Source organism: Mytilus californianus, unplaced genomic scaffold (genome assembly GCF_021869535.1).
Source record: "Mytilus californianus isolate M0D057914Y unplaced genomic scaffold, xbMytCali1.0.p SCAF_22, whole genome shotgun sequence".
NCBI classification, from domain to species: domain Eukaryota; kingdom Metazoa; phylum Mollusca; class Bivalvia; order Mytilida; family Mytilidae; genus Mytilus; species Mytilus californianus.
In genome coordinates, this window is record NW_026262671.1 from 3,225,811 (window position 1) to 3,249,090 (window position 23,280).

The window sequence follows — 23,280 nt, forward strand, 5'->3', positions numbered from 1 at the left end:
TAAACATTTCACATCGCTGTAGAACATGTAAATGTGATACGAATATGAACTTTGTTTTGTACTAAACAGACAGGCTGAGTTGTAGTATTAACGTCCAAATTCACATCGTACCAATCGATAGGAAGACATGTCACCTTACTCGGAAATACACCTCTGACTAGGAGCCGTTTTTATTCCTACTCCAGATGCCGTACGTGCTCAGTGGAGAAGCAGGAAACATTTAACGACACCCGGTTACAATATTAATTATTCTTTAAGTAAGCTATTTACTATGAACTTTGGTTTTACATTTGGACATTCTTTTCAGCATTTTTATCGTCGATACTCAAAGTTTGCATACATTTGTTGAAATTGAAAAAAAATTATACATTTATGTTTCAATCAGTTGATAAGAAGTGTAAACTTATGTAAGAATCTCAATCGAAACAATTATGTTTTTCAACGATTAAACAGTCAACATTTAGAGGAAATGTGAAACTAAAAAAATGGTAGTCTGCTTGAGTACACCAGAGGTTATCAAATAGATAACTGTGGTAAAAAGTTAATATTGCATTCTTATCATGTATACAAACATGGACACTGGATACTGTTGCACATTCTTGTTTCTTCAGACGACCCTTTGCAGTCAATCAAATAACCATCCGTTGTGTTAAACTGGTTTAAACAGTTGCGTGTTCTTACTTGTTCTCCAGAACCGCATGATTTAGAACATATCGACCACTCAGTCCAAGTATTCAATTTTGCTTCTGCAACATGCGAACATCAAATAATACAAATAAGCGGATCTATGATCTCTTACAAAAGAAGTTCACAAAATACGGATATTGCCATACTTTTTAATATATTTATATGTGTACACAAATTTGATAAAAGTGATTACACAGTCTGCACAGTACTGAACAATTCTCATGGTTCTACTGTTTTAATGTGTCTACGCATTAGAATTATTTTGTGTATTTTTTTTTCTCTTAAAGAATAGTGTTTATCTAAATGCTAAAATATCAATAAATTTAATTGTCTACATATAAATACGTTCATTAAGGTACTATGAAAGACATCGTAAATGGATAATCATCACAATGTGATAACTTAATTTTCTTATGTTTTAGTGTCAAGCGAATCAATCAATAAAACAATTAAAAAAAGTTCGATTTAAAACAAAACATGGTTTGCAGAATTACAAATAAATATAAATTCAAATGACCACTTAATGAATCATCCCGTGAGTCATTTGTGATAATTGATGACTGCTAACTACTATATTTGATAATTCATTCTCACTTACTTGTGCATATATATTCATATTCTAATTGAGAACATGTTTTATGTAGTTCTTTACAACTAACGTTAAAAGTATTATCGTTTGCTGTAAATGTGCAAGATTTCCTTTCATTGCAATGTTGCCTCATTTCTCGGAGAACATCAAACTTTGACGTAATTCCAGGCACACCACAAGTGTTACTTGCTATCCAGTCTGCACGTTTCATTTGTATATATCCATCTGGGCATGTCCAAACAGTTTTGGTATCTCTACATACGCTTCCTATAACTGAAATAAAAAAAGTTATAATATTTTTTTGAATTATAACAGGAGTAACACGACAGGTACCACACAGTTCACCCCATGCTATAGCCCTCTGGTGTACAAGGTTGTGACCGTGAACAATTCGGGTAATCAGTTAAATCGCTAATGTCACGTAATTTTAATCGGTGACTGGGTAAATAAAATACAAACTATTATCGTAAGTAGCTCAGTTTTTAAGTGTTAATACTGTGAATTAACATTGTATGCGAAATCCGAAATTATATATCGTATAACTACGGCGGAAAACGACAAAGAAAGGACACAATTATGAGGTTTGAAGAAATTTAGAATGCAATTTTTATTCATTCCCAGCTTGCCTTGAACAAAGATTTCACTTTCCCTGTCTGTCTGGCTCTGTCAATGATAATTGCGAAGAACCTTCCTTATTGTGACCAGTAGCGGCGACCAGAGCAACTAGTTGTAATTAAAACTAAGATAAATGTATCAAGAACCACCGAAAAGTTTGTTTTATCATGATTTAAGGCTGTAGATAAAAAATGCGAAATACTTAGATATAAGCATAGGATCTTGAATATGCTTTCCCCTGTTGTCTCATGGAGATAATACGGAAATATCATAGAAAGCAAAACAAGATGTGGGGTACTTTCATTACGTTGACCGTTTGCGACCTGATAGAACTATTAAGTTTCAGTCTTTTAAAGGATTTGTAACTTTATAAATCCTTGGGCTTTCTAAGGGTGTTATGTTGTAGTCCTCACTCTGGCCATGCCAAATCAATATCTCGTTATCCTCTGAGTTTAATTTTGATTTTGTTAAAAGCCACTACTTCATGGCTTAAATACATACTCAAGGGTCAGACGATGTACACATACATTTTTACATGTACTAGTACTGTCAGGCATGTCGATTGGTACCTCACTAATTTGATTTTTTTTCTCGACAAAACATGTATGTGTGTTAACATTTTTTAAAGAACCAATCGTCTTCTCTAATCAATAGTATGTTTAGCCCAAATTACTATATTCTAAATTTTCCTTTCACTAACTTGCAAGTTAGTTTCAGGGAAAGGGTTTTATTTTCTTGTCGGCATCTGAAAACTTAAAGTCAAAGAAACAAATAAACAAACAGGTTAGAGCGAAGGTTGGCGCCTGTTAAAACGTTTAAACCCGCTGCATTTGTTTGCACCTGTCCTAAGTCAGGAGCCTGTTGTTCAGTGGTTGTCGTTTGTTGATGTTGTTAATACTTGTTTCTCGTTGCTCGTTTTTTTATATAGATTAGATCGTTGTTTTTCTTGTTTAAATTGTTTCACACTAGTCATTTTGGGGCCCTTTATAGCTTGTTGTTCGGTGTGAGCCAAGGCTCCGTGTTGAAGGCCGTACTTTGACCTATAATTGTTAACTTTTTACACATTGTGACTTGGATGGAGAGTTGTCTCATTGGCACTCAAACCACATCTTCTTATTTCTATAAACAACTTACATATGTATGAGTAAATTGACAATAAAATATCGTCTTTGGTCCGATACCACGCATAATTCTGACCATGAATTTAAATTTTCAAAGGCGGTGATGCAACCAGTGCGAAACTTTCAAACTAGAAAAGACGTCAATTTGTTGTTAAAGATAGCGCGACAGGAAAAGGATATCCATTCTTTATTCATGGACATTTTTAACGCACATTGTTACAAGTTTTCTATTTGGTAAAATCTATTTCCAAAGCCATCAGCTACTTAGCAATTCATGCAGATTGATCAAGATATTTTTCCTGAAGAAACAGAATATTTCTAGATGAAATTTGTTTCAGGCTCCAATCGTCAATGATCTGATGTTGACTTTTCTATCTGCTTGTGATCCTGGCTCAAAATTTATTTCCCGTCCCTTAGTCTGCTGTCGAGCAGAAAGCAATGATCCCATGTTACTTTTGTAATATTTCTGTCGGTTTATAAACCCTCGGGCAGTTCCGTTCTAGCTCGGATGTAATTATCTATAGTCTCTCTCTGCGACCTTATAGATCTGCAGCCGGTTGTACGAACGTGTCATTAGTCTAATGACTCATTAAGTCTTAATGACCCTTTAGGCTAATGCCACGTTCGTACAACCGGCTGCTGCACAATTGGCACCTTCTGATCGAAAAGGAGGTAACACTTTATTTGTAATTAACGTCTATCGTGCTGTCACTTTTAATATAACCTCGTTACAATGTAATACTAAAGGACAGAATGACGGATGTGTGATTTCTGAATTATCCCTTTTCTTAACGATGCAGGGATATATAAGGGCTTTACAGTTTTGCTGTAAATTCTAAGCTTTCAAAATAATGGTTTTTGCGTAAAAACAATATTGTTAGAGGCTTTTTCTGCTGGAACAACCACATATTTTATTGTTAAGATATGATAAAGCATTCACAACCCTGGGCGTTTTGAAAAGGTTAGAAACCCATGTTCTCATTGAACGTCGTATACCTTTGCCTTGTTCCTATTAGATAAAGTGGTAATATTTTGTTTATCTGGCTTGCACTTTATGTATGTTCTGGCATGGTATTCTACTACATTCATTCATATGAAATGACATATCAGCTACGCGAACATTTATGTTCCTTCTTATACCCAACTATTTTCTGCCTTGTCCTGATATTTGTTGGAAACACATTAATCCTGTCTTGGGTACAGTTTTTTTTCCAGTTATTTCCAAACGAGAATATTCCAAAATCCCTATACTCCATCAAAATACCTAATGATCATTCCCTAATAGTTTCCAAATTAGTGTTCACTTGAAACTTACTCCCTAAATATACTGATATCATGTCAGCGTACAAAATTATACGTTTACGACCAACCACAAGACATTTTAAAAGTCCGATGTCCGATTGGCCGATATTTTCTACTCTACCTGTTTAGCTTTGTTGAAATACCTTCTTTAAGTATTCGAATCAAATTCAATGAAGCCTTTAGTTGGTAAACACTTTTTTTATAGGTTTTTGTTTTGCAATACGATTATTCTACATATAGCAATGCACTTGTATGTGTAAAAAAACACTGTTTAGAATTCAAATATATTTAAAATTTTCATTCGACTTCATTTAATTGTATTCAACCAGATCGTATGAACATGATAACAACAGAAAACAGAAATTACTAGGTTATTGCCAATACAAAATTAAAACGACCAGGAAATTACCTTCGAAACAAAATAGTCAAACTATTGTGCTTGATATAATAAAATATATAAAACTGGTTGCTGGTTGCACATTCATGTCTCTATAATATAATAATTTTTATCGTGGGGAAGTGAAACTGTGTTTTTTACTATTCAATGCGAGTTGAACAATTATACACTAGATAAGTCATTTTGACACGGAAGGCCGAATACGGTATGCCTTGATTGTTCAGGAATTTTGTGGTGTTTAGATATCAAATCAATTACTAATTTGGTTGCGAAATTTCTTTTGCGCTGTCATTTTGTGAGTAAGGTTTTCTTTGATCAGTAAGCATACTAGAAACGTGCGGGAACTCTGGTCATATTGTCATATCTATCTTCATAATTTTCATTCAACGGTACCTGAAGGTGCCAATGGTCAGAACCATAGATAACCTCATGCACCTATTCAATTGTACCCGAAATATGCCAGTTACATATTTGCGACTATTAAAATGCGCTCCCAATTCTCAATGTGTAATTATCAATTTTGATTTGTTAATCTCATTGTGTTTTTGTAACTGTAAGATTGGCATTACATTCTAGTATATTTTGTTAAATATCCAAATGTAATGCTTTCGAAAAACTTACACATAGTTTAGAAGAGAAGGACTTGCCATACAAAGTAACACGATTTACTTAATAGGCTTTCCGAAATTTTCATGGTAAAAAAAATTACTAGTGCTTACGAAAACTCATACGAAATTGTCTACAAAAATACTTATGTAACAAACTATTGAAATATATAACATGTATAAGGTCTCATTATTTTTGTGGCCACATATCACAGATTAACAAAAGAAAACCCTAGACAATGTTGTTCTCACATAACGTAATTCAATCGGAAATGAACAATACTTTGCTGAAATTATTTGAAATATCTTCAAAATATACGTACGTACATCAAATACACTTTGCACTTCGCCTAATACACTCAGAATAGTTTACAGCTGTACTTACAAGGACAAGAATTGTCATTGCATATTTGCTCATCAAAACTGGTTCCAGAACACGAGGCTCCCAACTCATTTGGGGTCGGGTTTGTACAACTGCGTGTAACATTTTGTAAAGCACCACCACAGTTGACGGGACAAGATGTTGTTGCATTTTTCCAGTATGACCAACCACCATTTCCTAAGTAAGAATATGAATAATTATCATTAGATAAGTTGACAATGTTTATAAACAGGATGGTACAACTTTATTGATTTTAGTGATCTCTGTTGATTTGCAACCATTCGATCATCAACAGATTAAGCTGAAGATATTGGAAAGTATAACAGACCAATTGGCTTTTTTTTTTGTGTAAAAAAGAATCATTTAAAACAACATAATCAGCCTGAATATGTTTTTTGTAACCTTCCATGAAAATTAGAAGCTTGAACAATATAAATCCTACAAAAAAACAGAACTGAATTAGGGGCCACCGGATGACACATAAAACAACTCCACTTATAGCAACCATCATGTTCAGTGAAGAAAGAGTAGTTCAGTTGACTTTTTTGCATGTACAATTTCATAAATATATGAATCTAACTCCAATACTTAACATATATGTCAGAAGTCAGAAATTGTTAGGATATCATTAGCCATTTATGTTTAAAACTGAAAAAAAAGAATTTCACAATTAACTTAAATTATTATAATGCTTATTATTTAATTCCGGTCATATTTAGTTTAAATGGTTATGTGGTTTTAGCTAAAAAAATACATTGTGTGATACAATGATTGATTTCAAGACAACTGATGTAATAATATTTAGCACTTAATTTAGATTACAGAACAAACTCATCGTTATATTAATTTTGTAAGGTTTAATGTTTGATCCTTTCTTATCATTATGGGGGTGGTGAAAAAAAATTTCCAATTAACTAATCATAGATACCAGGATTAATATTTTGTACGCCAGACACGCTTTTCGTCTACAAAAGACTCATAATTGACGCTCGAATCATAAAAGTTAAAAAGGCTAGATACAAAGATTTGTCTGCAAGTTTGGCTGTACCTGTAGAAAACATATTTCAAACGGAATAGCACATCCTAAATTTTACAGTGATGTTGTAAACCGAGCCCGGAAATTTAGATACGATCCGGGTAAATTTATCAATCCTTTAAATAAACTTATTCTAAAAGGTTAGCTATTCAACACTGTAATTAAATCTTTGAATATTGTTTTTATTGGTATAACTATTGATTTTGTTATCAGTAGATTAAAATCATACTAAATATAACACATATGTACTTTTACGGCACTCAAATCTGTCGATACCTATAGTTTGGCATTGCACAAGGTCATGTTTTTCTCTGACTGTTAATGACGTCTTTACACTAAATACATCAGATGTTGGATGTGTACCGATTGCTAGTTTAGTCTTAGATACATGATTTCTTTATTAGTTGTTATTGGCTTTGAACTAGCTGCCAGTAACTGCGAGTACTCTCATATCTGTACTTAGTCTCTTTTTGTTGTGGGGAAGTACAAGTACCCGTCCACGTCTACTCTGTGTTTTTGTTAGATGTATTTCTATTTGTATCCATCTGATGAGTTAAGCCCTTTTCAACTGATTTTTATAGTTTGTTCTTATTTTGTACTGTTACACCATTGTCAAAGGTTAGGGGGAGGGTTGAGCGCTCACAAACTGTTTAACCACGCCACATTCTTTATGTCAAGAGCCTGTAGATCAGTAGTTGTCATTGGTTCATATCTGTCATATTTGTTTTTCGTAAATTGTTTTGTTATAAATTAGGCCGTTAGTTTTCTCAATTGAATTGTTTCATATTTTTCATGTCCTTTTATAGCCGACCATACAGTATGGGTTTTTCTCATTGTTGAAGGCCGTACGGTTGCCAATAATTGCTTACATCCACTTCATTTGAACTTTGGTGGATAGTTGGCTTATTGGCAAGCATCCCACATCTCCTTATTTTTATAAAGATTAAACAAGAAGTTGAATAGCATTGAGAACCAACGATTCAGGAAGGTTTTGCCAAATGCAGAATCCAAAAATTACATTTCGAGGAAACATGTCCGAGATGAAATGTGCTCATTCTGTCTATTTCATCAATGTTGTCAATACATGTCTACGGAAGACAAAATGATTAATTGATTGTTTGTTGCTTAACGAACAGTGGCACATATTTTATTTATTTCAGGACAAAACAAGTTAGCAATGAATAAAATAGGTAGGTCCTGTAATAAAGGCCGTCCGGAATGAAGCTCGGGGACATTTGAACTGCCACTTGAAAATTAGTGTAAATTGGATGAGGACAGAAATTTTGCCTTCCAACAGGTCACTTACGGGTCCCTCAAAGAGTTGTTGCAATGGTTCTCAACGTACAGGAAGCGTTACACTCCCCTTCCACGAGGCATGGGATTAAACGTTTCCATTCTGACAGGACATAGCTGCGTACTTGTACATCCCTCACAGCCAAACGGATGCCCCGTTGTGGCAAGGGATTAACTGTCGGTTGGAAGAAGACCTATGTGACCCCTTTTCTAATTCTCAGTCAAAAAAGACGAAACAAAGAAAATCTCAGAGAAAGAGAATCGTTATGCTTTGTTTTGATCTATATCTGTTCAACACCCAAATTTAGTCATTTTTTCTATCGCAATGCTTTAAACATAAAACATATTATGATTTGCAAATCAAATAAGAGAAAGCTGGTTGTTGAGAATAGACACCTAGCACGGCCGATTGTTTATTTGATAGCATCATGTCATTTGTGTTCATAGGACACCAAGTTGGAAAACGGCAGTCACCTGGGAAGGAATGGTCTAATATTTTTTTTTTTAAGTTGAAAGATTAGTTTTTGCGGTTAGATAGAAGAAACGTGTAGATAGACATATACCAGTGGTTTATAAATTTGGTAAAATGGAGATTTTATAGAATGTTATTGTATAATGTATTAATACCCATTATGATTCATTGAATAATCGTGTTGAAATTGCTCCGAAACGAATAAGGGCTGTAATGAAATTTGGCAGTTTTATCGATATGGATTCATAAATTCATTAGGGAAATAAGAGCTAAATAAAGTTAGGTGCTTTCGAAGAACTTTTCCGTTTTAATCTTGATTAAAAACGTTAAAACAAAAACGGGGCATAAAAACAACAGCTAAATACAGTGTATATGCAAGTATGTTATAAATCATTGCAGTTCCGAAACACTGACGATTGAGCTCATGATCCTTTTGGCGACGAATTGTCCAGTAGCAACAGTAGCATCCCAGTTGTAGAAAAGACATTAGAAGATGCGTTTCTTAATTTAGAATATGAAAGTCATTTGGGAATGCATTCCTGCATAGATGATTCATAAGATAATTATCAAACGTGTCTACAAATTTGAATACTTTCCTCTGGCTTAAACGCAACAATTTATAATTTTTATTGTAGCAGCCTTTTAATCTATTCTAAATTTGTGTTCATGGGTACATATGTAAAGATAACTTTGATGAATGACTAAGGATACTACCATGCATTCATATAAGCTAGTTTAATGAAAAAAGTAATTATTGTTTGAAGCGTGAATTCTAGATGTCTACTTATTGCGCTTTGTACTGTGTGGCTGCAATCTTATTAACGTTTGCCTAACATCTTCTAGTATCATGTTCTATCTTTTTAGGTTTTGAAAATAAAACACAAAATATGCTGTATATTGGATCAAAATGCATTGTCGTCTTATTAAAGGCTATAAGGTATAACTCACGTATGCAATTGTACGTAATTTCAAGAGATGCCGTTCCGTTAGCACCACATGAACTACCAACATTACTGTTAGAAACGTTAAAAATACATTCTGTCATCCCGTTACATATATTCCCGATACCATGTAAATCATTGTGACTGCAGGATCCTTTTTCATATTTGATTGCAACTATTGTCATTATTTCGTTGAATTCAATTGAACATGTTAGATAAGCTGTGTCTTCCTCCATATAGTACTTAGTGAAAGGATCTGAAATGATACATCATGTACATATTTACCCAGTTATTAACTTTAAATTTAACCATACTAAGTGTAGTGAATTATTAAATCACCTCCAGTTTTCTAGCAGTGAAAGTAATCAATTGTCAAGAAATATTAAAGAATATGAATGTTTCCTCCTTATTTCTTCGTTTCATGAAAACTTCAACATTTCTAACATTAGAACCTGTTTGCATACATAAGCTGTTTTAATGGAGATTGACTAATAATGTAGATTGTGTATTTTGTCGAATAACTATTTAGTGTAAAAAGCAGAGAGAAAGAATGGTGTAAACGTTAGAAAAGGTAAACAAACTAAAGGCTTTGGAATTATTCAATTACAAAACAGAAGTTATTCTCAAATTGGTAAAGGTATGAATTAAAAGAGAGACGAAAGATACCAGAGGGACAGTCAAACTCATAGATCGAAAACAAACTGACAACGCCATGGCCAAAAATAAAAAGACAAACAGACAAATAATAGTAGAGATGACACAACATAGACTAAAGACTAAGCAACACGAACCCTACCAAAAACTGGGGGGTGATCTCAGGTGCTCCGGAAGGGTAAGCAGATCCTGCTCCATATGTGGCACCCGTCGTGTTGCTTATGTTATTACAAATCCGGTAAATAGTCTAAATTGGTAAGTCACATTCGTGAAAAGGGAAGGGTATTGTAGTTACGACATAAGGAACATATCCGGTATCATCTGTGAAACGGTTATTCCATAACGGTCAACCAACTCGTGATGGCGTCCGTAAAATTTACGAAGGGATGATTCAACTTCACCATTTGGAACTCTTGGTTTAATAGCTTCCTTGTGAGCAGCAATCCTCTATCAAGGAAATCATGATAGGAAACACAAGCCTGGGAATTTCGTATCAATTGGGAGATATATACTCTGTATGCAGGCGCTGCTGGAATGTTGCTACATAGAAATGGAAAGTTCACAATTGGGAAGCTGAAATCATCTCTTTTGTCGTAAAGTTTTGTTTTCAACCGACCCTCATTGTCAATTTCTAGATGTAAGTCAAGATATGAGGCAGACTTAATTGTATCTGTAGTATCCTTTATCTTTAGTTCGATGGGATAGATTCATTCGACATAGTCACCAATTTTTGTATTATTTAGTGAGAGAACATCATCTATATAGCGGAACGTAGAGTTAAAGGATATTGCTAACTTCTTATCTTTCTTCCTAAGAAGTTCCTGTATGAAGTCAGCCTCATAATAATAAAGAAACAAGTCGGCAAGAAGAGGGGCACAATAGGTTCCCATTGGAATGCCGACAGTCTGTTGAAAAACACGTCCTCCAAACGTAACAAATATGTTGTCAATCAAGAAATCAAGCATCTTGATAATGTCAGTTTCAGAGAATTTTTTGTTTGAATCAGAGTGATTCTTTACAAAGTAGGATTTATCCCTCCCCAAGACAAGACACTTGTATCTACGTTCGCCATTCTTTTTAATGAAACAAAGTAATACCAACTCTTTCAATTTGTCTTTTAGTTTGGAATGGGGAATACTTAAATGATGCATGTCCTTAACTGCATAAAACGTTTAATGTATATGTAGTGTATACATTTTGTACAACGCATCTAGACTTACTAGAGCAGTTTTGTGTGTTACAGATTTTTTCGTCTACATTGTTACCAGAACAGTTATGACCATTTTCATTTAGAGCTGGATTGGTACACATTCGTGACCTGGTTTGTACACCTCCACCACACGTCACAGAACAAAAGGAATAGTCATTCCATTTTGACCACATACCAGTACCTACAAAAATATGGCTAGACAATTAAACATGAATAGTAATAAGTGAATAGATTTTATGCAGCATTAACTTATTTCGAGAAAACATAAAAACAGACACAGAAGAAAAAAGGTGGAGCAACAGTAAAAGCAGTAAACATTATTAATCATACATCGATTTTCAAAACATCATAAATAACAAACGATATTTAAAGGAACTTGTATTTAGAAGCCTGGTATCTATGATGAGTTTATCTATAACTATTCAGTTTGATTCGAATCAATATTTAGAGTTTTTTAAATAGAATTCAAACCAATCGGAAACTAGAAAAGGCTATGGCGGCAATGAGTGTTGACATGTTAGTTGCATCGCGTATAAAGGAATTTATCGTTTTCATTGCTTTTCCAGAAGATGAAGATCAAATGCAAAATACTAGTTGCCAGTAGACGTCAAACTAACATAAAAAGCTTCCATTACCGATGGTGCAGGTGAGCTAAAATATAGGATAAACATGTTTGTCTTAAAAATGCGGCTTGTGCAGTTAACAATATGCAGATAGCAATTATGTTGTTTTAGATTTAAAATTGTTCAAATATCTATCCTTGATATTCAAGCAGACATAATGGCTGTTTACTAAGTTTATTTACATTAATTATTGTTAACAAAATTTAATTCTGCCTCTCAGTAGACAAAATCTGTGAGCTGATTTACCCATAATAGGTTAGGTTTATTATCGGTGTAAAATCTGTACAAAGTATACGTACGAACACAGTGATAGTTTACGTCAAGTAGATCACTATCGGTCCCATTCAAAGAACATGTTGTGTTAACGTCCCTCATTTCATTCATGATACTAAATTCACAAACTGTTTTACCATTGCAAATACTTTTAAAGTGCCATACAACTGCTGTATCAGTGCTGTTGCACAATGGTGAGTTAACCTCGATAGAGTCAACATATATCGTTGACTGTTTATCAGACGTACAATTCAGAATGCCAGTACCATTGACCAAAATTGCCACTTCAGTATCGCTCTCTGAAATAAAATGATGACCCCTAAGCTTTGGCAATGGTGGAGATTAATCTCGACGAGCGTGTCTTGCTTTCTAATTTTGAATTAACAGAATTCATTTTTGACAGTGAATATGACAGCTGTTTTCAATTCGTTTGATATGTTTTAGCTTTTGATTTTACCATTTGATAAGGGACTTTCGGTGTTGAATTTTCCTTGGAGTTTGGTATTTTTGTTATTTTACTTGTTTACAGAACCAATGAATCCCTGTACATTTTACATTTTAAATCAATGTCCAATTTTCTGCATTAGAAGCATTCTAAAGGTGTAGAAATACTGGGCAATGAGGTATATTCATGTATATGGTAAATGAAGACGACAGTAGTTTATCGATGTTTAAATTTCATAAATCGATTAAGAAGAGACAAATCAAGGTTAGAAAAAAAAACACAACACAAACAAGCAATAGTTGAGTTACTGTTGTCGTAATTGAAGTAAATCCGTATCATTGTTAAGACAGATAACCCAATGGATTTGTATTTCACTCAGTGTTCTTTATTGTGTGTTTCAGTAACATAAATCATGTATTTTTACAGGTAAAGATCATTTGCTAGATAATATCAAAAGAATTCTTCCTTTTTCGCTAACGAAGGTGAAAATCTAGTTATATGCAAATGATATTCGATTGTTGATTTTTTTTAATAAACATTCCTCAATTATTTCCTGATAAACATTCCTATTATAATTGTAATCATTGATAAAAATAAACTTTTAGCCACTGCCGAATTATTTGAACGAGAAAGAATCTCTTGCTTGTATTTAGCTGTGATGGCATATTGATTTGCAAAATAATTCTAAACATATTTGAGAAATTATAATCCAAACATTTATTTAGCCGATTATGGCTTATTACACACAGAGAGAGAGAGAGAGAGAGAGAGAGAGAGAGAGAGAGAGAGAGCTGTTTATTTATTACTTATCTAAGATGTTTGTGTTAATACGTTTGTGTTGAAGGCAGGGGCAAACACTACCTACGTATATTTTTTTTTCAAAGTAAATGCATTGGTTCCTGTTGATTATCTTAATGTTTCTTGATCAAAAGATGATCAAAATATCTTACACTTTAAAGCAAAACTAAAATCGTCTCCGGGTAGAAAGAAATGTCTTCCTGTGGACCAGTACCTTGTGTGCAAGCACATAAAAATTCCAACTCACCGTGTTGCGTACTCAGCAGGGTTGAAATTCATATAACATTAACAATGGACGTAAAACATATATGCATTAATTCTACTTACTGAGCTTTACTCATATCATATACAAGCATTTCTATACTAGATAAGCAGAGCGATAATTTATATGTAATCTTAATTTTAAATTCAATTTAAGGTTTAAATCACTGAATCGTTAGGATTCGTTCCGATGCCTTATTCGAAGAATAAAACTTTCAAAAATATTTAAATATGCATTAATGGCATGGATTATTCAAAGAATTAAATGCCCAATATATATGTAGTATAAAAATGCAAAAATTATCTTTCGCAATAGAGTTCATGGATTAAAATAAATATACAATACTTACTTAATATATGATAGTCTTCCGACCATATGCCTTCAAAGAAGAAAATGTTTATACATTCAAAACATTCATAATTTTATGTTTGTAATCACTAACCTGCGACTGCAGCACTCAATATAAATGAAGTCGTCAAGACAAGATGAAAAAGTCTAACAGTCTTCATTATTGTCGCTAAGATGAAATCCGGAAGCAGGAATTCAACCAGGATATAAACCTTAAACAATGAAATGTCACGCTCATTTGAAAATCACATTCAAAAGAATATTATCGTGAGGTTAACTTACATTTTATACACATGAATACAATAGTTTGAAAATAATCCTAAATGTGTATGCATTAATAAAAAAGTAATAAACAATACAAAAAAGAAATGTGCATGTTTTAACACCACTCTTAATTCAGCAGTGTCGATGACAAGAACGTAGATGTTTGACAGATCTGAAAACCAACTACACGTTAGACACTGGTTCTTCGTTAAAGCGCCCATTTTATGATGTTAATTTGTCCCACCACAAGAAAGCAAAACTAACGACTTCGAGTTATATATACCCGTAGTTTGTTATACTTATATCTGAGATTTTTATATTTCTTTATTATCTATATTTTTAATTTTTATAAAGTTTAGTACATGTTGCACAACGACAGTGATCGGTACGGCCGTCAAAATATTTTTTTCGTAAACCTAGCTGTAATTTCCGTTAACGGAAAAAAAATATTAACCACAACATTGAGTGTGATATGAGTTAAATTTGATTATAAGGTTACCATAAATAATTTTGTTTATAACAATGGTCATTTATTCCAAATCATATCAGTCTGAAAAACTAAACAAAGATGAAAACTGCAGAGATTTGTTAAGCATGTGATCTCCGTGGAATGGTCTATTCTAAACAAACACCTATTTTAAAACAGATCGATATCGGTGTCAACATTTAATTTTAGTACAACTTCTATCTTCAGATACACGTATTATGTTTTATAAATGACGAAATCTTCGAAATGTAACCTCCGTGGAATGTTATCTCCGTTAACGTTTTGGTAAAGAGTGCTTTCTATCACGTCCGCACTTCTATCGAGTATGGCATGCCAAATAAACATATTAGATAATTATTGCGGATGGCGAATATATAACATACAGATCAATAACATACATTGTAATTATCGACATAAGAAGACACCATGTGACAATTTTTATTAATCAATTGTTTAAGTGTAACACAGTTGCTTTTTTCTCAGACCTAGAAAAAAACCGAACCGGATGATTTTATAGAGAATAATACATGGCAAAATCCGTATCACATGCCGATTCATCCCGAGATACCAATATCAGCCAGAGGGATCATGATACGGCATGTGATACGGATTTTGCCATGTTTACGCTTTATCACAGATTTAAACAGGAGAGTATATATGAACTGCTTACTGATCTAAAGCACCTGGGTTACCTTCAGATTTATTCATTTTTGCCATGTTTTAAAAGTTTTATCATATATAGGAACTGCCTATTGGGTTACCTTTCAATTTAGGTCCTGTTGTCCATAGAAATATTTTGCTTATTGTATTTTTTGTTTGTTTGTGTTTTGTATGGTAGTTCATTCAGTTCTTTTTATCCTCCTTTAGTAATGTTGTACTATATAAAACACATTCTGAATAAATCCGAATAGGGGTGCGATGAAAGGTAGACATGCGATAAAGGGTGTGATAATGGGTGCGGATTTAACAGCAGGCTATTTATCAAATATTCAAAACTTCTGTATTTACTACTAAATATAAATTATGATAAATATCAATATTAATGCAAGTAAATAATTTTAACCTGTTTTCAATATTCAAGATATGTAACGTTTATTATTAATATAAATTTGATACCGAATTTAATACGATTTAACAATTATGCAAGTAGCCATTAAAATTGCTCTGCCTAATGAGTTTTATGTCATGTTGCACAGGGAAACAAGCTTTTAAATACTTTCTTTCATTTAAATGAAATTACGACGTCGGCTGAGAGGGCATGGTATATATTGTCCGTTACATTTATTAACAACACCTTGTACAAATATTCTTTTCGAAAATTAAAACAGTTAAATAATAAATAAACGATATAATGGAATTTGATGCGACTGTCATACAAGTGAGAGGTTTAGCGCTATAAAACCAGGTTCAATCCACCATTTTCTACATTTGAAAATGCCTGTACCAAGTCAGGAATATGACAGTTGTTGTCCATTCGTTTGATGTGTTTTATCATTTGATTTTGCCATTTGATTAGGGACTTTCCTTTTGAATTTTCCACGGAGTTCAGTATTTTTGTGATTTTACTTTTTAAATAGATCAACAAAACTATCCGTCACAATATAATATATATGACGGTCTGGATTATGGGAGGGGGGTCTACATTTCTGTATTCTGTTATTCTTTAGGCCATTTTTCTCTATTCAGTAAGAAATATGATTATTCTGTAAAATTCTTGTGTTCAGATCCTGCATATGAAAATTTCCTGTTGTATCATAATATTGACATGATAAATCTTCTTGTCTGTATCAACGACATACGTATGACGACACTACCCCGTACCCCAACCCCCTTTTTTTAATCTGTCACTGTACTGCACAAATGATACCATTTATCAATTTTAATTAATATCTGAATATCTGATTAAAACCAAACGGGGGAGAAAAAGACCATTTTAATTTCTTCGTGATAATTTGGATATCTGGGATAATAAACAGAAGTTAAGATGACATGAGGTATATTTGATCATATTTGGTTTGTCATATGAGGTACTAGTACTGAGAAGCTGAACATTAAGTTTTATAACAGAGACAGTACCGGTAGTTAACCGACATTAAAAGAAATCTGAAATCCGATAGAGTAAAAATTCAATCACCAGAACTAGATTTTATCCTTGATTGCCCAACTGTCCAACAAAATATTAAAACTTTGCCTATTAATCAATTGTTTTGGAGAATATTAAAATTATAAAGAGACTCAGGTTTCAACTCCATCGGGCAAAGTTAATCTTCGATTGATTTGGCTATTTTTTTTTATGTCCTTTTTGGTCATATAGTTCATCAACTCTTTCTGTTCTTTTATATCCTTTGCTTTCAAATATTCGGCGCTGGGCGTAAATGATGAAGATAAATCCAAAATAGCGCTTTGAAACGAAATGATACGTTAACTCGTGCAAGATCGTGATTTTGGGGGAAAATACCGATGCTTATGAGTGTATATAATTTGCATCGCTAATTTCAATAAACCAGTTCCGATTACGACCAGTTCAACATTTCATTCCAAATGATCTACTTGTCTATTGTCAATTATCAATAATAAATTTGATATGCCGAAAACGCGAAGTTTCATTATTCTGTAAATTATTTATTTCTGAAATCAGTATTTTCTTTACCTTATTCTTATAATTTTTATACGATTATTTTTTTTACACCCCATTATTTTCTATTCTTTATTTGATTGCCTATTTTTCTTCATTCTTTATTTTTTAAGGGGGGGGGGGGACATTATTTTCTATTCTATAAACCACCTCATATATCTTGTGTTATTTCCAATAAATATCAGATATTCAAGCGGAATAGGATACATAATACTACTGGGCCTCGGTGGCCGAGTGGTCTAAGTAGTTACAGCTGTAATCACTAGCGAGTCAACACTGAGGATGTGAGTTCGAACCTCGCTTGTGCGGGTGCACTCGACTCCAATCTTAATTGACTAGGATTGTCAGTTTTCCTATCGAAGGTCGATGGTTTTCTCCGGGCACTCCGGCTTCCTCTACCAATAAAAACTGGCCACCACGAAATAGCCCAAAAGCGGTGCTTAAAAGTGGCGTTAAAACACCAAAAACAAATCAAATCATTATACTACTAGTATGAGAGTATCTACAAGGAGAAGCTGTTTAGTTGGTCGTTTTTAATGGTCTCTTTTAAAATTAAAGTCGGTGAGATTAATATGCTACAACCAACCATCAACGAGGGTTGCCTACTATGAATAAAAAATCTATTGAAAATGTTTTTATATTTTATTTTTAGCTGTTTGTTTTTGTTTTTGTCGTCTCTCTTTCTCGTCATGGTTTTGTTTATTTTTATTAGTTTTTGGGTTTTATTAATTTCTTTTTTTAACGACAACGCATGGAACATCTTATTTATTGTTTGCAAATTCTTCTCTCGGTCATAATTCTGCATGAAATATTTGCCACTGTACGTTCAGAAAACAACAATCAATCAATCATTTCTCCTCTAAAATTGCAGTATTATAATAACTTTAAACATTATCAAAAATAGTTATTCGTTTAATCCTTTGATCTGATATAAACACGTCTCGTCACTCTCCTATATTAACATTTCAAATTTCCGATACCAAGGAAAAAAGTATTATTGAATATCAAAGGAAGTAACCTATCAAAGATTCAAAGGTTGTGTTTCGTCTACAAAAGAAAATTCTTAGTTATTCAAACTATTCAAAGCAAGGGATGAATGCATTATACGCCATTCTTGTGCATTTTGAAAATATTTATAAATATGACCACATCAATGATAATCCATGGTAACACAGATTGGCAAACTAGATGATGATGATGATGATGGTGATATGGAGGAGGAGGGGGAAGGGAAGAGGCGGCGAATTATATGCATATTCGGGTCGAAAGCATGTTAATACGATATTAATATTTATTTTGCTTTGTACAAGACCAACACGCTGAGTCGATTTTTTTGGCGTACTAGTTCACAAGGAAACAGTCCACAGGAAGATGTACCACCTTAATTTGTATTAATTTCAACTCACAAGAAAAACGCACATTAAAGTTTTTGAGAATTAATAAAGATTAGAAAACACCGTAAAAATAATGATTTCAAAGTTTTTAGCATTTTCGGTATTGGAAATCACGCTATCAGATAACGACGTCAAAGGAAATAAAATGACGTTAAATGTATTTTTTTTTTACATTTTTCCATTTAAACTCTCTCGATCATTACAAATTAACGGTAGCATATTACATGCTGAAATTTATATGTTGGAAAGAATATACTATGAGGATGTTCCATGTTTTTTATTTACAAGTTTTGCTGCAATTTATATTTTATCATTTTTTACTCGGACGTTGGGCGCTTTACCGGAGAACCAGTGTACAACGCATTACTTCAAAGCTGTTAACAAAATATAACGTCACTATGTTCAGTAGTACTGGAGAAACGTGTGACGAAATATTTTACGGTAAATCACTTAATGAAAATATCAAAGTATCGGTAAATAGGTAAAAAAAACTAGTAGATTTCTCACAAATTCAAACAGTGCTCACACGTTACAATGCATCACTGCCAAGCTTTTCGCCAAGGATGAAGTTATTCTGTTCCGTAGTACTTGAGAAAACTGTGACGGAATAGTTTTCGGAGGTAGTGAGGGACAAGTGTGAACACAATATAGCCCCTCATTCATTGACTTGTTGTATAAGTACTAGTACACCATAGTTAATAATTTTTGGCCGATCTAAAATAATCAAAAACATGGATTCCCGTTAAATATATAGTTAATTCAATTATAGATACATGTAATACAAAGTAGAAACAACACTGTAAAACGTTTGTGTTCGAATCGCAGTGAATGACCAATCTGCACCAGGAACGCCACATAGGTCCCCACTTTGATCTATGTTCAGCACATCAAATTTTTCTAAGTTTACACATTTTTGGTCTGGCTTTGCTAAATGTATTTATTGTTTATTATGTTTAAAGTGGCTTACGTCCAAAATAAAAAAAAACCCGATGGCGGCATGCATAAATATCGAATCACGACCAACAAGAAACATAATAGCACGAAGAAAATAACAGTGAAACCAAAGTCATATAAAAAAGATAAAAGATACACAACTTCAGCACCTAGAATCTATAACGCAAGACCTTCTAATATCATTTGTGAAGTAGACACTCAATAGTTACCTATTAAGTCTTGGTATTTTCCGATGAACTTTTTGAGAAAAAGGACGAGATGTTCTTTGACAAAACCCAGGCTCATTTATATTTTACAAAAACACAGATGACGTTTTACGAAGTCTGAGTAGCAGCTGAAAGGTCTTGAATATCTTATGAGTTACGAAACGTTAACTTCATACGCAAGAGAAGTTGATATATTGCTGATCAAGTGAAGAAAATTTATAATATCAAAATTGAAATCGTCTCAATTTTCAGATTCTAGTACTGAGATGACCGCTGTTTTCAAATTTAAGGTAAATGTCTAGAATTTAGGCAGAGAAAGCCGAATCTGTTGTGTTTTTAATCTCTAGTCAAAAAGGATATATTAATTGGACCCAATCAGAAAAGTTTTTTGTTAAAGAAAAGCAAATTCTGAAGAAAGCTTAATTAAATAATCTAGCTTCTAAGATCTTCTTAAGGTCAACTTTGCCAGAGGAAGTTTAAACCTTAGTTTCTTATAAATTTTTAAATTTATTAAACGGACAAATTTGGAAAGTTTTGTAATTAAAAATGTCAGTACCGAATACTGAATATTGAGTTGATAATTCCGTTTGATTCTGATAGTCCACCAGCAGTGGTATCGACCCTGTGCTGTAAAAAATGAAAACAACACTTTTTAAATGTCATGCGGCCGAAGCGCTTTTCTTGGTTTACCGTCATCAGGAAAAGCTCATGCCGAATGTTTAAAAGTCAAGGATGTATAAGATCCTAAACAGTTGAAGAGCTATTTGACAAAAAAAAAAACAAACTAAAAATCATAGCCAACTTCATCTTAGGTCAACTTTTGCCTGAGGAAGTTGAAACTCTAGTTTCTTATCAGTTTTTAAATTTATAAACGGACTATTTTAGATTGAGAAATTATAAATCAAGTCAGTACCGAAGTACGCCGTTTGAGAATGTTTGCATATATTGGAAATGGTTCAGATTCCTACAAATTCGTCTTATCTGTAATTTAACATGATTATGTCATATTCCCGATTACGACATTTTCAGTGCGGATTCGCATTGTGGGCGATGAATGCAAAGCAGGAGACGCTGCCTCGTAGGAGGGATCGGTCTTGCTCTGTTTCGAATCCCTGACTTTATGTGTGTCGCCTTGATTCGTCGTTTGGTTGATTAGTCCGATTTGAACATTTGAAAACTACTGTTAAAAATTTAGATCCGTTTTCTTATTACTTATGTCAAGAAGCGATGAAAAAGACTTGTTTTTGTGAAAGACTATATCAATAAACACTAGATTATGATCATATTTGTCCCAATGCTTTTTACATCGTAAGGAGATCTAATTTAAGAATTAGATAAAGTAGTATAGATTATTGGAAAGTCCTACATTTTGATATCATTACAAAATTATAAACATTGACGGAGGATATTCAAGAAAATATTTGTATTTTCCAGGAATGCACATCTGATTAACAGGATCTTGAAATATTTCGTCACTCTTATAAAATAGTTTGAAAATGACTTGTTTGCTTTGCAGGACCGAGAAAGGAGTTAAAAAAACAATATTATAAAACGATAACAGACAGACAGACAATGGCGAATCAATATTTCGACCACAATAGTCCTTATTTATTGACTTTTAAAACACTAAGATAATATTGGACCAAGGTAACTGAAAAACAGGTTATATGTCTGGGAAACATGATTTATTTTTTAGTTGTAATTGGCTTTGGACTAGTTTTTATTACCGTGAATACTCTTATATCGGTGCTTTGTGTCTATTGTATTTATGCCATTCGGTTTATATTTGTTTAGCCATCTGCAACTGATTTTACATAGATATAAGAAGATGTGGTATGAGTGCCAATGAGACAACTCTCCATCCAAGTCACAATTTGTAAAAGTAAACCATAATAGGTCAAAGTACGGCCTTCAACACGGAGCCTTGGCTAACATCGAACAGCAAGCTATAACGGGCCCCAAAAATGACTAGTGTAAAACCTTTCAAACAGGAAAACCAACGGTCTAATCTATATAAAAAACGAGAAACGAGAAACACTTATGAACCACATCAACAAACGACAAACACTGAACATCAGGTTCCTATGGTCTGTTTTTTGTTTTATGGTTTTGTTTTATGGTTTTAGCACCGCTGTCTAATGGTATAGAATGACTGATCGCTCTCACACATGTTTAACCCCACCACATTTTTTATTTTAAGTCAGGAGCCTGTAATATAGTAATTGTAGATGGTTCATGGCTATCGTATTTGTTTTTCGTAAGCTATATTGCCTAAATTAGGCAGTTACTATTCTCTTTTAAATTGTATCACATTTAATTTCGTCGGGGTCTTTTATAGTTGACTGTACGATTAATAGGGTTTTCTTTATGTTGAAGGCTGATCGGTAACCTATAGTGATTTTTATCTTTTTCATTTGTTCAAATCTCATCAATCGATTAAGAAAGTACTAATTAAGGTAACATTTAAAAAAACACTGAGGGATTCGCATCAACCCCAAAAGGACCGAGGCTAGGTGCGTCAACAGGGTAATCATCTCTTTATATTTTCGTGTAAGGACAACATCCCTGTTAATGAAGTTCATATAATTTGAATATACACGAGCGTAACGTTTTATAAATGTAAACGCCATAAGATAAGACAAAGGGTATGTTAATGCTGAGAAATTTTGTAAGTTTACAATTGGAAGGTTGAAATCATTATACTTGTCACGGATTGTAGATTGTAGTCGTCCTTCTGTGTCAATATATTTTTAGTCAATGAAACATGGGAAATTACAGAATGCCTTATTAGGCACAATGTATAAAAATTGCGTATCAAATTATAACAATATAAAAAAATGTCTTGATTTAGGTTTTATATACCACTCCATTATTATAAATATTCTATCCCACACTATTTGTATATATATATAGTACATATATTTAAAGAGCCACACAATATTATTTGATTTTTACTATGAACAAAAACCTCGAACACACCAACAAAACATTCTTTTATACAAAAAGGTAAGAATTGTCATGATTTATCATCTAGTCTATCACGTATAGCCACACATTTTGTACATCATTACATTCCCATGAGCAACACGACGGGTGCCACATGTGGAGCAGGATCAGCTTACCTTTCCGGAGCACCTGAGATCACCCCCAGTTTTGGTGGGGTTCGTGTTGTTCAGTCTTTGGTTTTTCTATCTTCTGTTTTGTGTACTATTGTTTGTCTGTTTGTGTGTTTTGTGTGTTTGTGTGGTTTTTTTTTAGCCCTTGCGTTGTCAGTTTATTTTCGACTT

At 33.3% G+C, this 23,280-nt stretch overlaps 1 protein-coding gene across 10 annotated transcripts in view; it reads right to left on the reverse strand.

Annotated features, from left to right (window-relative positions):
• Positions 1–23,280, reverse strand: part of LOC127732114 (uncharacterized) — a 127,246-nt gene that overhangs the window by 14,025 nt on the left and 89,941 nt on the right. For 6 of the 10 annotated variants that reach the window (XM_052241166.1, XM_052241172.1, XM_052241168.1 and 3 more), the window contains exon 6: positions 573–746. In XM_052241166.1, coding sequence (XP_052097126.1) covers positions 573–746 — 174 coding nt within the window. Of the gene's footprint in view, positions 1–572; positions 747–1,285; positions 1,550–5,701; positions 5,876–9,447; positions 9,697–11,314; positions 11,486–12,226; positions 12,500–14,147; positions 14,278–23,280 lie in introns of those variants that run through there. The other 4 variants (XM_052241164.1, XM_052241170.1, XM_052241169.1 and 1 more) reach the window with 4 other exon arrangements.